At 41.1% G+C, this 16,396-nt stretch overlaps 1 protein-coding gene across 2 annotated transcripts in view; it reads left to right on the top strand.

The window, feature by feature from the left end:
- USP44 (ubiquitin specific peptidase 44) overlaps nt 1-16,396 on the top strand; it is a 41,307-nt gene that overhangs the window by 16,159 nt on the left and 8,752 nt on the right. For both annotated transcript variants that reach the window (XM_075209421.1, XM_075209420.1), the window contains exon 3: nt 14,208-14,406. In XM_075209421.1, coding sequence (XP_075065522.1) covers nt 14,208-14,406 — 199 coding nt within the window. The remainder of the gene's footprint in view (nt 1-14,207; nt 14,407-16,396) is intronic.

Below are 16,396 nucleotides of genomic sequence, written 5' to 3'. Positions count from 1 at the left end.
GTTATTCTTTATTTTTATATTTTTTTATCATATAAGGAATATTGCATTGAAAATTTACTTTTGGTTCCTCTTTAATTTATTTTTTTTGACTTTTTTTACTTCTATATTTGGAATATACATTGTTTAAAATCTTAAACATCTGTTTCGTTGAAAACTGTGAATGACACTTCAAACAAGAAAGTAGATGCACAGTGAACAAACTGATATAGCACATACATGTTCTACCCACTAATATAGCACACAATCTTTAATCTAATTTTAGGTTGAATATTTATGGGTGTCTGGTATATGCAGGACTGGATAAAGATGGACCTCATCAAGTAAATAACAGCCTTCTATTGATAATGGGAGTGATGTTCCCCTATTGCAGTCTAAAAATACAAATAACATCTAAAACCTGAATAAAAGAAAGCTATCATAGTAAAATACTAGCATCAAATAAATGTTAATCATTATTGCACATCAGAAATGATTTGGTGCATTATGCCAAGACACACCACTGTGCAGTAAGAGTATTGCATTTAGTAATGTAGATTATGAGGATATTAGATGTTGACAGGTACCTTCATGACAATATAAAGGCACACGGGCTGAGTGGAGGTTTTCTAAAGATGTTTCAACTTCCTGGTGATAAAATGTAAACCTTACAGTATACAATGCTGTTGGGTTATGTACAATTATCTTTGTACTTTCCTCATTCCATGCTTGTGCATTAAGAAAGAAAAAAACCAATATGACTCCTTTTTACAGGGTTTTCAGCATGGAAAGCAATGCTTTTGGTAAAGTTGTTAGCAATGTTGTTTTGAATTAAGCTGTATAAGTAAGGCAGCACCTCTAGCTATGTAGGGAAGGTGCCAACATGCAAAACAACTTTTATAATCGAGCATTAAGTAATGACCCAAGTCTGTTTGTCATTTAATACTACATAGCACTGACGGCCAGCAGAATCTGATTTCTCTGCTGCTGAGACTGCATTGTACAGGAATCCAGGTTTCAATAGAGTAACTATTCTCACCCTAACAAAACCAGTTTCTGGTCCTGTACATTTCTGAAAATGCCCTCTTCTTCCTCCCATTTTGGCATATGCTAGATTTTATGTTCTGTCAGAGGTGTCCTTTTCCCTTCAATTCACTGTTCTAATCTACTTGCAAAGCAGCAGCCTGTGTTGTATAAGTCAGATAAAAAAAAAAAGCTATATTTCAGTCTGATCAGTGCTTTAGATCGGCTGTCATGCTCAGGTTTTTTAGCTAAGTCCTTATTGGAACTGACATTCTTATACTTATATTTTGTAAACTGATACAATCCAGATGCTGTATGTTTGCAATTCTTTTTTTCAAATAGTGTCATAGAAAATAAAAATCTCCTTCTGCATTTTATGTACACAGACCGCTCTGATAAAAGGCAAGTTGATGGAATGGCCTTGATGTATAGGAATGGCTATTCTACTCCCTGGTGTTTACAACAAGTTCATGCACCTATTGATTATGTGTCTTTCTAGATTATATCAGGTGGATTTCTTTGTATACGATTCGCTCGTCAACACTTAAAATAGAGGCAGAAAATCCAGTGTACAAAGTGTGGATGGATGCTTTAGTTTGGGCTGGAAACATCACTCCATAATATTTTTCTTCCTCGTCCTCTTGTTCAGCAGCTCTATAAATGTGTAACAAAAATATACTATAACTCCTCTTTGGAACTTAGCAGAGATATGGCATTAATTCCACTAAACCTGCTAGAATAGTCTTCCATATACATATGAAATATGATTTGGTTATTGATTCCTAGGAGAGATACTGTACAGCATCCCTATGGGAAGTGTATTTCTATACACTACATGGGGAAAAGTTTGTGAACACATGAACATTACATCCATATGTGCTTGTTGAACATCTTTCCAAAACCATGGGCGTCAATGTGGAGTTGCCCAACTCCCCCATTTGCTTCTATAGCAGCCTTCACTTTTATGGTAAGACTTTCCACTAGAAATATGGCTGCAGGGATTCACATCCATTTATCCCCACTACCATTAGTGAAGTCAGGCACTGATGTTGGGCCTGGCTCGCAGTAGGCCTTTGAATTCATCCCAAAGGTGTTTGATGGGGCGGAAATCAGGGCTGTGTGCGGTCATGTTCTTCCACACCAAGCTTGGAAAACCATTTTTGTTTTGCTAGACCTCACATTGTACATGGGGAAATTATAATGCTGAAACAGGAAAGGGCCTTCCATAAACTGTTGCTTTAAAGTTAGAAGCCCACAGTTCTCTAGAATTTAATTGTATGCTGTAGTATTGATTTCCCTTTAGTGGAACTAAGGGGTCCAGCCCAAACTGGACCATTGTTCCTCTCAACCAGAATTTACAGTTGACAGTATGCATTTGGGTAGGAAGCGTTGTCATGGCATCCAACAAAGCCAGATTTGTCTGTAAGGTTGCCAGATGGTGAAGTGTAATTCATCACTTCAGAGAATGATTTTTCACTGCGCCAGAGTTCAGTGGCAATGTGCTTTACACCACTCCAGTTGACGGCATTACACATGGTGAGCCGGGGCTCGACTATGAAAGCCCAATCCATGAAGCTCCCACAAACCAGTATTTGTGCTGATGATTCCAGAGGCAGTGTTGAACTCTTTTGAGTTTTGCAACTGAGGGCAGACAATTTTTACATGTTACTCGCTTCAACAGTCGATGGTCCCATTTTTGTGCAGCCTACCACTTTGGGGCTGAGCTGTTGTTGCCCCAGATGTTTCCACTTCAAAATGACAGCACTTACACTTGACTGGAGCAGCTCTTGCAGGGCAAAAATAATGATAATGTGCGACAGGAAGGACCGCCTATGCCACCTTGTCTGTTGAGTTGGGCTTGCCTTGCCACCGTCCCCTTTTCTTTTTCCCAAATGCGCCATCCAACTGCAGTTGCTGCCACCACTAGGCTCCTTAGCGGCACCTAGAACCGCGTCCTTCAGGGAAACTCTCGCTGCTAGTGTAACCCCTTGCTGGTCCACCTGGGCTGCTCCCCCTGACCTGTTGCCTTCAGATTAGGGTTGCTGTGGATGGTTCCCCCTGGGTGCCTATGACATTGGGCAGAGCTGCAGGTAGCGGGCAAAGCATTGGTACTGGAATGTTGGGTCCCAGCCTCAAAACAGTCGGATAATGGATTGGATTTGGTCTAATTTGCAGGTCTCAGGAATTACAGCAGGGTAAGTAGTCGTCAAAGCAGGTTCTTGAAGCAGTGATGTTTTGTTAGCTCAAATGTCCTAACAAAGACTATTACATACACTAGTTTGTGGTACTAGCAATCTTTCCAGAAGATCGCTATGTATTATGATATATGGTCAAACAGTGCTCATTTTTATACAGTTTTTGACACAGCCTGGCAGGGGGTAAACCAGCCCCCTTTTCTGATCGGTTTCAAAAGTCCTTTCATTCAAAGATTAACATCAGGATGTAAGTACTAAATGCAATTTATACTTTGCAAAATTTACACTAATCTGTGATATCATTATTGTTCCTTTTGACTGCCTGATCACTGGTAGATCACTGGTACCTTAAACCAGTGTGAACTGTCCTCATAAGTACACTTGAGCTAATAAACATTCATTGCTTCAAGTTCCTGCTTTGACAACTTCCCTGCTGTATTTCCTGCGACCTGCAGATTAGACCCAAATCTAATCAGTTTCCAGCTGTTCTGAGGTGTGGACCCAGCTTTCCAGTACCAACGCTTTACCCGCTACCTGCAGTTCAGGCCAGTGTGATAGGCCAGGGGGGTACCATCCAGAGCAACCCTGATCTGAAGGCAACAGGTCAGGGGTACACTAGCAGCGACAGTTACCCAGAAGAACGCGGTTCTGAATGCTGCTAAATAGTCCAGTGGTGGCAGCAGCTTAAGCCCCTCCTACTGCGTTTAGTGTGCGCATTTGGGATAACTGAAAGGGATGGCAGCAAAGCAAGCCAAAAATGGTCCCCAGCAAAATAACAGATCAGGGCGGCATAGGCGGTCCCTTTTATTAGAGCCTCTACAATCTATTTTGCACGCAGCGGCTAGACTGATTTTCCTTGCAAATCGCTAATTTGAGTCACTCTGTCTCTACATTGGTTGCCTGTTTTTCAACGATTCCAATATAATATTTTTCCACTAACATACAAGGCCATCAACAAAATTGCATAAAATATCTCCCAACACGACACCTTCGTTCTGCACAAGATCTGCATCTCTCTTCCGCTATCGTCACGTCCTTCTATTCTCTGTTACAGGACTGTTTTCGGGCTGCAACCACTTTATGGAATTCACTCCCTCGCACAATAAGACTTTCCTCTAGTCTTCAAACCTTCAAGTGTTCTCTGAATACCCACCTCTTGAGGCAAGGTTATAATTTCTCTACCACCCTCTTAATCTCCCTAGGTTACCCTATTATCACCCTCTACACTGCTAACACAAGACAACCCTCTGACCAACATAGTTGTGTGACTGAGCATACAGCCCACTAAATACTTTGTAACCTTTACATTCTAGCTGGACAAATATTCAATATGATGTAGCACTTACACTTGTGTATCAAACCATTGTCCCATAGATTGTAAGCTTGCCAACAGGGTCCTCTTACCTGTCTGTATGTATTACCAATATTTTATTACTGTTTGTTCCCAATTGTAAAGCTCTGCGGAATCTGCTGGTGTTATATAAACAAATGATGATGCTATCCTAAAGTACATTGTATCCTGAATCTACATTGTTCAGGCAGGATTCTGTCTCTACTACTGACAACAGGTAGTGACTTTCTTCTGGGCCTTCAGGCTAAGGCAGTGGTTCCCAAACTTTTGCAGCTCGCGGCACCCTTAGAGTCTCCAAATTTTTTCAAGGCACCCCTCCAAAATAATTACTGAGCAGTCCTGTTTTAGAAGTAGTTGGGTCAAAAAATTGTAATAAGTATTTAGCTCACGACAGAAATACTTATTTAGTTGTATGCAAAAATGCCCCTCTGCATCCAGACACTCTGCCCCCCTCTGCATCCAGACACTCTGCCCCCCTCTGCATCCAGACACTCTGCCCCCCTCTGCATCCAGACACTCTGCCCCCCCCCCTCTGCATCCAGACACTCTGCCCCCCCCCCTCTGCATCCAGACACTCTGCCCCCCTCCTCTGCATCCAGACACTCTGCCCCCCTCCTCTGCATCCAGACACTCTGCCCCCCTCCTCTGCATCCAGACACTCTGCCCCCCTCCTCTGCATCCAGAAACTCTGCCCCCCTCCTCTGCATCCAGACACTCTGCCCCCCTCCTCTGCATCCAGACACTCTGCCCCCCTCCTCTGCATCCAGACACTCTGCCCCCCTCCTCTGCATCCAGACACTCTGCCCCCCTCCTCTGCATCCAGACACTCTGCCCCCCTCCTCTGCATCCAGACACTCTGCCCCCCTCCTCTGCATCCAGACACTCTGCCCCCCTCCTCTGCATCCAGACACTCTGCCCCCCTCCTCTGCATCCAGACACTCTGCCCCCCTCCTCTGATACAATCCCTCTCACTCTGCCCCGCGCCAGGCGCCAGCCATTAAAAAAAGAAAGAAAACAGAAACTTGCCAATCCGCGTGGCGCTGGGACCCAGCAGCCTCCTCTCTCCCGCAGCTGTCACTGACGTCATTCAGTGACAGCTGCGGGAGAGAGGAGGCTGCTGGGTCCCGGCGCCGCACGGATTGGTAAGTTTCTGTTTTCTTTCTTTTCTTTTTTTTTTTTTTTTTTTAAGGGCTGGCCCGCGGCACCCCTGGGAGCCGCGGTGCACAGTTTGGGAACCGCCGGGCTAAGGCATTTTTTTTTTGTCATTTCTGCTATAAAAGACCTAACACTTCCTGCTATCAGCAAAATAGACTTCCTCCAACCTGGCATAATACATTAGAAATGTACTGATTTCTGATGTATTTATTTGTAATACACAGTATAAAAATCAGTACACTTGCTAATAATTTAAATATAATAATACAATAAGTTATTAGTGATCCAGTGTGTGTATCTATCTATTTATCTATCTATCTATCTATCTATCTATCTATCTATCTATCTATCTATCTCTCTATCTATCTTGCACTGTACCATTTTGATTCTCTTGAATGAATGGAATAGTTGTGAACTTTTCATGACTTCATTACAGGTCCGGACCCAGGGCATCAGCATCCATCAAAGCTTTTCTCAGTGTGGTTACACATAAGCCTGTTATTTTATATTCAGTGTAAGGGTTTTTTAACTGTGTGTAGAATAAATATTTGATAAACAATCTTTCACACATATTGGCCACTGGATGGCCTCTTGTATATTTAGGTCAGCATTGTTGCCTCTTGTGGGAGAAATTCCACCATTGGACTGTGTGTGTAATATATGTGTGTAATATATGTGTATGTATATGCGTATGTATGTAGTATTATTATTATTAATAATATTATTGACTTGTAAGGCGCCACAGTGCTCTGCAGCGCCGTACAGTAGGGAAAACGGTCCATACATAAAACAGGGACATACATGGTAGACAAAATAAATGCAGACATGAAACCAAAGGGTATGAAGGACTCGTTAGAGAGCTTACATTATTCTAAGTGGTTACAGCTGAAACGAGAGGCGCTTGTCTGGCTTAGAGTGGAGATTGGGATAGTTGTGAGGGTGCATTAGTGTGAATAGTGTTATCAAGGATAAGGTCACCTCTAAAAAAGAGATGGGTTTTCAAAGAGGATCTAAATATTTGAAGGCTGTGGGAAAGTCTGATTGAAAGTGGTAGGGAATTCCATAACTGGCGAGCAGCACGGGAGAAGTCTTGTAGGTGGGAGTGAGAGGTGGTTACCAGAGACGAGACAATGCACGTGTCGGAGGTAGATCTAAGAGGGCAGGCGGGAGATATGAGATTTAAGATGTATGCAGGGGTAGTGTTGTGGTGTGTGTGTGTGTGTGTGTGTGTGTGTGTGTGTGTGTGTGTGTGTGTGTGTGTGTGTGTGTGTGTATGCATGCATGTGTGTATCTACTATCAATAAACATTGGAACATCCTGAAGAAAGATCCCGTTCTTAGTAGTATCCTTCCAGATAAACCAGTAGTTATCTTTAAGAAAAACAAGAATTTAAAAGATCTCCTGGCTCCAAGCATGCTTGAAAATGAAAAACCAATCACGAACACTTTTCTAGCCATTAAAGGTTTTTTTAAATGCAATCACTGCAACATCTGCAGATATAGCAACCACAAAAAGACTTTTTTACAACTTTAATAATGGCAAAGAATACCAAGCTAAGCACTTTATGAACTGCCTGACCACCTCGGTAATATACCTACTGGAATGCTCATGCGGTCTCAAGTACATAGGGAAGACCAAACGCCCCTTAAAACTGAGGATACAAGAGCATGTGAGGAACATTAAAAATAAAGTGGAAAGCCACGCAGTATCACGCCATTTCTTACAGAAACATAATTCAAATCCTTGCGAACTAAACTTCAGAGCAATTGAAAATGTTACACTAGGTCCAAGAGGTGGGGCCCTAGATACCAAACTCTCACAAAGGGAAATGTTCTGGATCTTTGAATTAGGGACCCTAGCCCCACAAGGCCTTAATGAATATTATGAAATAGCTCCTTTTCTGTAACCCTTATTAAGCACTTTAATATTGGATGTTTCCTGCTGGTCTAAATCCAATTTTATTATTTTAAGAGATATGTAGTACTCTTTTATTGGTACCTAATTTTGTAGGAGTGCATTAATGAGTGGTTTTATTTATTTGTTTATATGTTTCATTTATATGTTTTTATTGGTTATATAACTGTATTATATGTTATTATTATTCTATGTACTGTATATTTTATACTTTTATATCTATGTCCCCTTTTGGCATTCTATGTTTTTATATAGATGTATAGGGATTTGCGTTTATGACATTATTTAAATGTCACTCTGACATTAACGTGGGCTCCACACAGTTTGCCCTTATCCAATATGGCCACCGCTGCATCCCCTTATAGGGATACTGCCCACATTCTATAACCTCCTGTTGCATAACTAACTTCCACCTTGCAAACCCCTAAAGGGTACAGGATTGATGCCATCATGAAGATTCTTATTACATCATCAAAAAATGATTACATATGTATAGCCGCTGCATCGCGGGTTAGAATGGCATTTTGCGCATGCGCGATGACGTCATCGATGACGCGGGCCAAAAATGGCGCCGCTCATCGCATATAACAGACCAAAACTTTCATACAAGCTATTCTACTACTCCTGATGAAGTTCTTTGAATGAACGAAACGCGGTGAGCCCCTACACCGTATCTGGAAGACTACTGGTTATACTGCTGCACCCTGAGACACATACTATTAGAATATCCTGCATTGAGCTTTTGTGTGGAGCCTGCTGAGACTTCTATCACCTAAAGGGACGAGACTGCAGACCAGTCACTTACAGATAAGCCTATTTTAAGCATATATATTGTGAGTTTGCACTCTAAATGCTATACTTGAATAAAATGTTTATATAAAATGCTACACCATATGGCTTTTTATATACTTCCTTTTATGATGAGCGGATAAGTTTGGTGTCGCGGTTGTTTTAGAACATACATTTTATCCATCGTTAAGGAGAATTGGTTGCAGATCATACTCCGGGATTCCTAAGGAGCTACTATACAGATAAGCGGTTTGATTTTATATATCTGGTACGCACACCACTTCTATTAATCTGCACGATCAATCGTAGATCATCTTTATCCTGTTTTACAGTGTTTGAGTTACCTGCGGTGCATCTATTCAGACACCATTCTGTTTAACTCCTCTGGACTATTTTCTGTACACCTGTGCTTATATGTTTATATACACTGTATACACCTGAAGGCGCCGCCCTTTACCATATATATCCTCCTGTGTGTGTGTGTGTGTATATATATATATATATATATATATATATATATCTATAACATGTCTAGTGGCGTGTGTTAGTCTGTCTGTGTGTGGAAAAAATAAAACCAAGCTGCAGCGCCACCTGCTGGGCGGAGTTATACACTGACCTACTAAATTCTTAATGTGTGTGGGAAAAAAAATTCAGAAAGGGCTGAAATTTGGTATACCAAGATGTTTTTAATTTGTTAATTTCATTTTTTAATTGTTAAAAGTGTTTATAAAGATTTTAAAAAAATATATATATATTTCTTGAAGGAGAAGTGACAGTTGGGAGTGGTTGGTGGTTGCCGGGGGTGACAGTGGGGAGTGGTTGGTGGTTGCCGGGGGTGACAGTGGGGAATGGTTGGTAGTTGAGGCCTGGGCTATGGCCCAAATGCATGACAAGAACCTTTTTAACACCTTAAGTAGCATGATTTGACTAGAATGCATGAGTATCATGCACGGGTTAACTGACCTACTAAATTCTTAGTGTGTGTGGAAAAAAAACCTCAAAAAGGGCTGAAATTTGGTATACTGACATTGTTGACGAGTTGAGGGGTCAAACTCATTTTCGTGAGGTAATTTTACCTCATGAACACACATGTGTACAATGGCGGATCCAGGGGGGTGCGATCGGGGCAATCGCCCCCCCCCCCCCCCCCCCTAGCAGGGGTTTGCTGCCGACGGCTGCACAGTATGTTTAAAACACAATCAGAGCAGCCGGGCAGCATACTGTCACTGCCGAGCGGACCTGCACATACTGTGCAGCCTCAGAAGTCGGAAAGGGGGCGGGGCCTAAATCACCCGCCCTAACATCGCCCCGGGGAACAAACATTTTCTAGATCCGCCCCTGCATGTGTAGCGGCGTGTGTTAGTGTGTGTGTCCTGTGGAAAAAACTATTTTCTCAGAAAGGGCTCATCCGAATGACCTGAAATTTGGTATACTGACATTATTTGACAAAAAAAATTAGAATAGTCAAGTCAGTTATCTTCCATCATACCCCCTTCCCCCCGTGGGAGGGGTAGTAAAGGCTAAATTTACGAGTTGAGGGCTCAAAATCATTTTTGTGAGGTAATTTTACCTCATGAACACACATGTGTAGTATATTACTGTGCCACCCGCCTTCCTAACAACTTGGTAAACACCTACTATTACTACTCACGCCTTCCTAACAAGTCGCCAAAAATTACTACTCACGCTCTACTGACAAGTCAGCAAAAAACTAATACTACTAATACTAATACTAGAATGCATGAGTATCATGCACGGGTTAACGTGTGTGTGTGTATGTATATATGTGTATATATATATGTGTGTGTGTGTGTATGTATATATGTATGTGTGTGTATATGTGTATATATATATATATATATATATATATATATATATATATATATATATTATGGCAAGAGCCCGCTGCTGCAGAAGCACACGCGTACCACTTCTTCCTTTTTATGGTTCTTTATTGTCAGGATGGTAATAATGTTTTGACACCGTATACTTGCACAGCAATTATGGAGACCCTCAACGCTTACTATACATAGTCCAGCTCTCTGTCCAGATCAGCCAGCTAGCCCAGCGTTGATCTCCCTGAACAATGAAACAAGCAGGGTTTTATACCTGACACTCCTCCCACAGGCCTAGCTTGATGGACAGGTGACACACCCACCTTCTCTTTAAAAGGAAACGCCCATCCCTGGCTCTGTTTAGACTATCAGACCCACCCTGTCTGATTGCTGAGAGGAAACAGATTTTAAATCATGTAAGTAAACCAATTTCAAACTACACATATGTTTTTACCTGGTTTAATCTCCACCTAGGTACATAACTGTGCCAATGTTTTACTCTACTTCCCTGCTTTCTCTGCATATTGCCAGCTAAATGCCTCCTTTTTTTACTATATATATATATATATATATATATATATATATATATATATATATATATATATATATATATATATATATATATGTGTGTTTGTGTGTATCAGGCTGATGGGCAGCCTGATACACTTAGGGGGCTGTATAGCGCAGCCCTCTAATCTTCAAATGGTCCGTACATTACCCTTAGTCTCCCTAAAAGGTTAGATAATACATTTCAAGCAATGCTACCACAAACTCCCTGTACCAGTCACTCTCTTTGGCAGCATGGTCCTGGTGGCGTTCATTGAAATGGGAGATTACAGTGACACGAAGGGTTGGCCAGCAGATGTAATCCTTCTGCTAAGGATAAGTTTAGGAACACACTGGTGCGCATTGTCATAAAAATGTTTATTCGGGCTTCAAAACAACTCGTTGTATTGCGAAGTGCATGGAGTAGTACTAGGAGGGGGACAATTGCCCCATTTGATTGCCCAACCCTAAATTTGTCACTGGGCAGATAAGCTTCAAGCGTATAAACTTGGATGTGTGCCGTGGTTTTCAAGCTCTCAGGGACACCTGTATATGCATTAATGTAATCTCTGAGGTGTATAATGTATATTATTTTTACCATAAACTGTTATGTTAATAATGATATTCATGTAAGAAAACTAGAGAGCCAACCATACACCTAATCATTTTGTGTAGCACACTAAGCTTACCAGTATATATATTTTTTATTCATTTTTATTTTGTTCTAAAAAATAGACTCCTTATTTGTTGAGAAACTTGTAGAACCCGAAGTAAAGTGTGTACAAGTTACTCTCCTTATATTGTGGGTTTTTTTGTGTTTTTAACTATCCCCCTTTAAATGGCTTTGAGAACACGTGGTGTAAACTCTAAAGTAATGAACATTTGTACAATTCCTTAACACTTTTCTGTCTATTAAAAATCCTTATTTCTTATGTACTAAAGTATGTAAAATGGTCTGCTGTCTTATTGTTTGAATACAATGGATTGTAAATCTCAATCAATGCATTAAATCTCTGCACAGCTCCTTTGCCTGAACTACCTCCTTAAGTGCAACCCTAAATATTGCAACTGCATTAGTCTGTTGTGTGCAACATTTGACAAACTGGTATCACTATATGTATTGCCTTGTCAATTTTATTATCCACTTCAAAAAATGATTTGTCCTGTCAGGGAAATGTTTGAAAACGAGTGCAGAGTAAAAATGCACTGTAACCAGGGCCGGATTAAGGGAATGGAGGCCCCTGGGCTAAGGGGGCCTCCATTCCCCCGTGAGGCCCCATCCCCCCCATGATCGGAGCTAATTGCGGCCCCCCTGGATGCCATAGGCCCCTGTGCTGTAGCCCAGTTAGCCCTATGGTTAATCCGGCCCTGACTGTAACCCATAACAACCAATCATATGTTGACTTTTGTATTCTAAAAATGACTGGTTACAGTGGGTTACAATCCAATATATCAGAGCTGAGCAGAGTTGCAGAATAAAAAACAGCAGAAAAACATTTTGTGTTTAATACCACTCGGATTACTTGATCAAACTTGCTTATGAAATGCAGTTGCAACTTCCTCATTTGGTATTTCTACTAGGAATGGGGTTATTGGGCCTTATAACAAGAAACATTGTAATGTAACATACTGATTTATATTGTATAAAGTTATTTCCCCACTGAGGAAGCCAAGGAGACTGGAAAACATGTTTGCTGGCAAGGATCTTTTATTTCAGTTGCTGGTAGTTTTATTGTTGAGCTTTAGGTGGTAGAGGTTTTGTGGGAGAGGTTTATGGAATGGGTGTTGGAATGCTTGATAGCAGGAGGTTGCAGTAGTGAAGATTGGGATGATGAGAGAATGGTTAAGAGTTTCGGTAGCATGTTTGGTAAGAAGGGCGAATTCTGGCAACGTTTCTAAGGTGGAGTCGACAGGACTGGGAAGATGGTCTGGATGTCGGCAGTAAAGCAGAGGGAGGTTTCGAGCACGACACCAAGGCAGCGGAATTGGGAGACTGAGGAAATTGACCTCTCCTCTTCTATTCACTATTTGTGGAGGAAGCAGAAAGTTGGTTACATGCGATTGTGCAGAAGGGGAGAGGTCAGGGGAAGAGATATGGGTGTCGTCAGTGTATAAATCGTACTGGAAGCTGAATGAGTGAATTTGTTCCCCAAGACAAGGTGTACAGTGAAAAAAGTAAAGGGCCATGAACAAAGCCTTGTGGGACCCCAACAGATAGTTGGAGTGAACAGGGGGATGTGCCAGAGAGAAACACTAAAGGAGTGGTTTAATAGATAGTTAGAAAGTGAACTCAGGAAAAGAACTGTTGCAAAGGCCAATGGAGTGAAAGGTGTATAGGAGAAGAGGGTGATCAACAGTGTCAAAAGCAGCAGAGTGGTCCAGGAGAATTCGTATAGAGAAATGTTCCAGTGGCTTTTCAGTAAACAGATCAGTGATCACTTTTGTGAGAGTAGTTTCAGTGGAAAGTTGGGGCAAAAGTCTGATTGCAGAGTATAGAGAATGGAGTGAGAGGAGAGAAAGAGACGGGCATTTGTACACCAATCGCTCAATTAGTTTGGAGGCAAAGGGGAGGAGTGAAATAGGACAGTAGTTGGATAGAGAGACTGGATCAAGACATGGTTTCTTTAGAATTATTGAGATACGTGCATCTTTAAAGGAGGATGGAAATGTGCCGGTGGAGACAGGCTGAAGAGGTGAGGATAGAGGTGGGCATGCAGTGGAGGAGAGGGAGGTTGTAGGGTGAGATGAGTGGAGAGACTTCATCTTTAGTTATCTTTCTGTAAGCACTCTCTCCAGCAGGGGTCTGAGATAATGGTGAATCATTTTAAGTTTACCTGGAATATAATACTTGGTTTTTTTTAAGACATATTTCTTTTATCCTGGTGCATATAGAGATATTTTAGATGAGAATATGTGAATTCTGATACTTTAGCGGCTTCCTCCCGGGGTTCTCTGAAGTCTGCGTCCCACTTTAGATTGTGAGGCTCGTTGGATGGGATTTTGAGCTTAATGAGAAGATTGTATAGGCTGGAAATGAGACTATAGATCTGGAGTCAACAGGCAAATGGATTGCACTGCAGTGAATAACGTTTGAAGAATACTCCATTCCAAGTATTTGTAAAAGTGGAGGAGGAGAGGAATGTGATTTTTAGGAGATTAAATAAAGTCATTCTTATGAATGGGAAATAAAAAGGACAAAGGGATGGTATCCGAGAAGGGCAATATATTTTTAAATACCTTTATACCTTTATCCAAGCCAAAGAAGCTGTGAGGTGTAGGCCATGGAAGAATCTCTGGTTGTTTCACAGTGGTGGTGCTGGTGATGATTAAACTATGGCATAAAGTCCATTATAGTGATCTCTAATTTAAACTGAAATAGTTTGTTTTTATTTTTAATAAGACACCTTAACTGTATTTGTTTAGGTCACCTGTCTTGCCTGTGACAACAAGTCTAACACCATAGAACCATTCTGGGACTTATCTTTGGAGTTTCCAGAAAGGTATCACTGCAATGGCAAAGAGAATGCCTCCCAGCGACCTTGCCTGTTGACGGAAATGCTGGCTAAGTTCACCGAGACGGAAGCTTTGGAGGGGAAGATCTACGCCTGTGATCAGTGCAACAGTGAGTAGATGCAGTATGTATTAGCAAGAATATTCTGTTCTACAATGTGTGTAATATGCATTGTCTATTTAGACAGACTGTAACACTTTAGTGTACATCACAATGTCATACTTAAAATGCAAGGAATTATCTTTTTGTATGGTATCTGTATTACCTCTTTGGTAAATTTGCAAAAGCAAGCTATTGTGCATACAATCATACAATGCCAAGTGTTTTGTTCCATGTTAGTTTAAATATGTGGGTAAAGACTTTGGTAACTATTGTGTAACTTAGTCTCATGCTAATATATTTGATAGGTTTGCTCTCTGTGTTTAGGTCACACTTTATCGATTGGCCAAATTAGAGAATGGTCATATGTGGCACATTTGGGAATACACATTGCTAGATCGGCCACAAGTCTGTGGTTTTACTGGTTGCATGGAACAACCAGATCTAGTATTGCCTTATGTAACTTCATTGATCCAGTTAGATGATGAGTTCTAACATCTATGCATCATTCAGCAGCCAAATTCTTCCATTCTGTTCATTTATTTGGTACTAGATCAGGTGTTTGTCCAATGTCCCCAACCTATTTATAGGAGGCTGTTTGGATTAACATTGCTTCATGCTGCATTTTTCTGATGTGCTTTACATGCATCACATGAATGCTTTGACCACGTCTAACTGTAAAGCCGTGGGTTGCTCTAGGGTTTATGATGCTTGTGGTACATATGGTGCATATGCTTGTAAATAGTGTGCCTTACCTTCCAGGTAAGGTGTGACAAAGCAAACGCGCTCCGCCATTCAGGAATCTAGCAGCTCTAAGCAGGCACTTCACATATCTTAATGTCACTTTTTTTCTTTTTTTTGTCCTTTGCTTATCATCTTTGAGTACCATCAGTTATGCTTATTTAGGTACATTTTTTAATAGTGAAATAATTATTTCACAATTATGGTGCTCCATAAAGAGGGAAATATCCAGAAAGGGGTGGAGTCTAACTGCAGGACCGCAAGGCAACATTTACTAAAAGGTAAGTACCAAGTGAGATAAAAGATGGCACTAGTTAGGTCAGACCTGGTGTACAACAAGCGCAAGGTGTCCTTTAAAAACTGTCAGTGTAATTTTCATGTAGGACATTTATTTCTTGTTGCTCTAAAAGTTTATACATGTGGCTTACTATTTTTTAAGGAAGTTTTTTTTTTTTTTTTTACATTTCTAACTCATGAGCCATTGTATATAAATCCAGCCGAAAGCCTGATGCTTAGCGTGAGCAGCAGGCAATATGTCTAATTTGGCCGCATATGTAAGTGACTATATTGACCAGATCTGGCCATTCAGCTGGATCACTTCTGGAGCCAGACTATGTGCACAGGCTGGTAGGCGCTATCTGCAGTCCGCTTCCAGCTGCATTTATAGACTTATCCCTAATAATGTTTCAATCAATTTACATATACTTATCGCCATTTGGGTTTCTCCAGCTATGCATGCTGTGGTCTGTTGCTAATAATTAGCTGTGATATTGCAGCACATATAACCGTAATTAGAGAGCTGACTTAGAGTTAAATTTAAGTTTAAAAAAATGTTTTGTGTTGCTGGTGAGAAAGCAAAATATACAAGCTGATTTGAAGTTGTCATGATGAAATACTAAATGGATGTGTAGAGGATATTGGATTTACTGGAGTGTGGAAAATCCCCCAGTGTCCTGACACAATCCCCCTCTCCCCTGTTTAGCTAAAACAAGGCTTATTAATTAATACTAATAAACCATAATATAACTTTTGCCTAAGGAAGGGGCAGCACAGTAGTTTAGTGGTTAGCACTTCTGCCTCACAGCACTGCGGTCATGAGTTCAATTCATGACCATGGCCTTATTTGTGTGGAGTTTGTATGTTCTCCATGCGTTTGCGTGGGTTTCCTCCAGGTGCTCTTGTTTCCTCCCACACTCCAAAAACATACTGGTAGGTTAATTGGCTGCTATCAAATTGAACCTAGTCTGTCTGTCTGTTAGGG

The sequence above is a fragment of the Mixophyes fleayi genome, chromosome 4 (assembly GCF_038048845.1).
Source record: "Mixophyes fleayi isolate aMixFle1 chromosome 4, aMixFle1.hap1, whole genome shotgun sequence".
NCBI classification, from domain to species: Eukaryota; Metazoa; Chordata; class Amphibia; order Anura; family Limnodynastidae; genus Mixophyes; species Mixophyes fleayi.
This window is presented reverse-complemented; position numbering and strand designations above follow the sequence as displayed.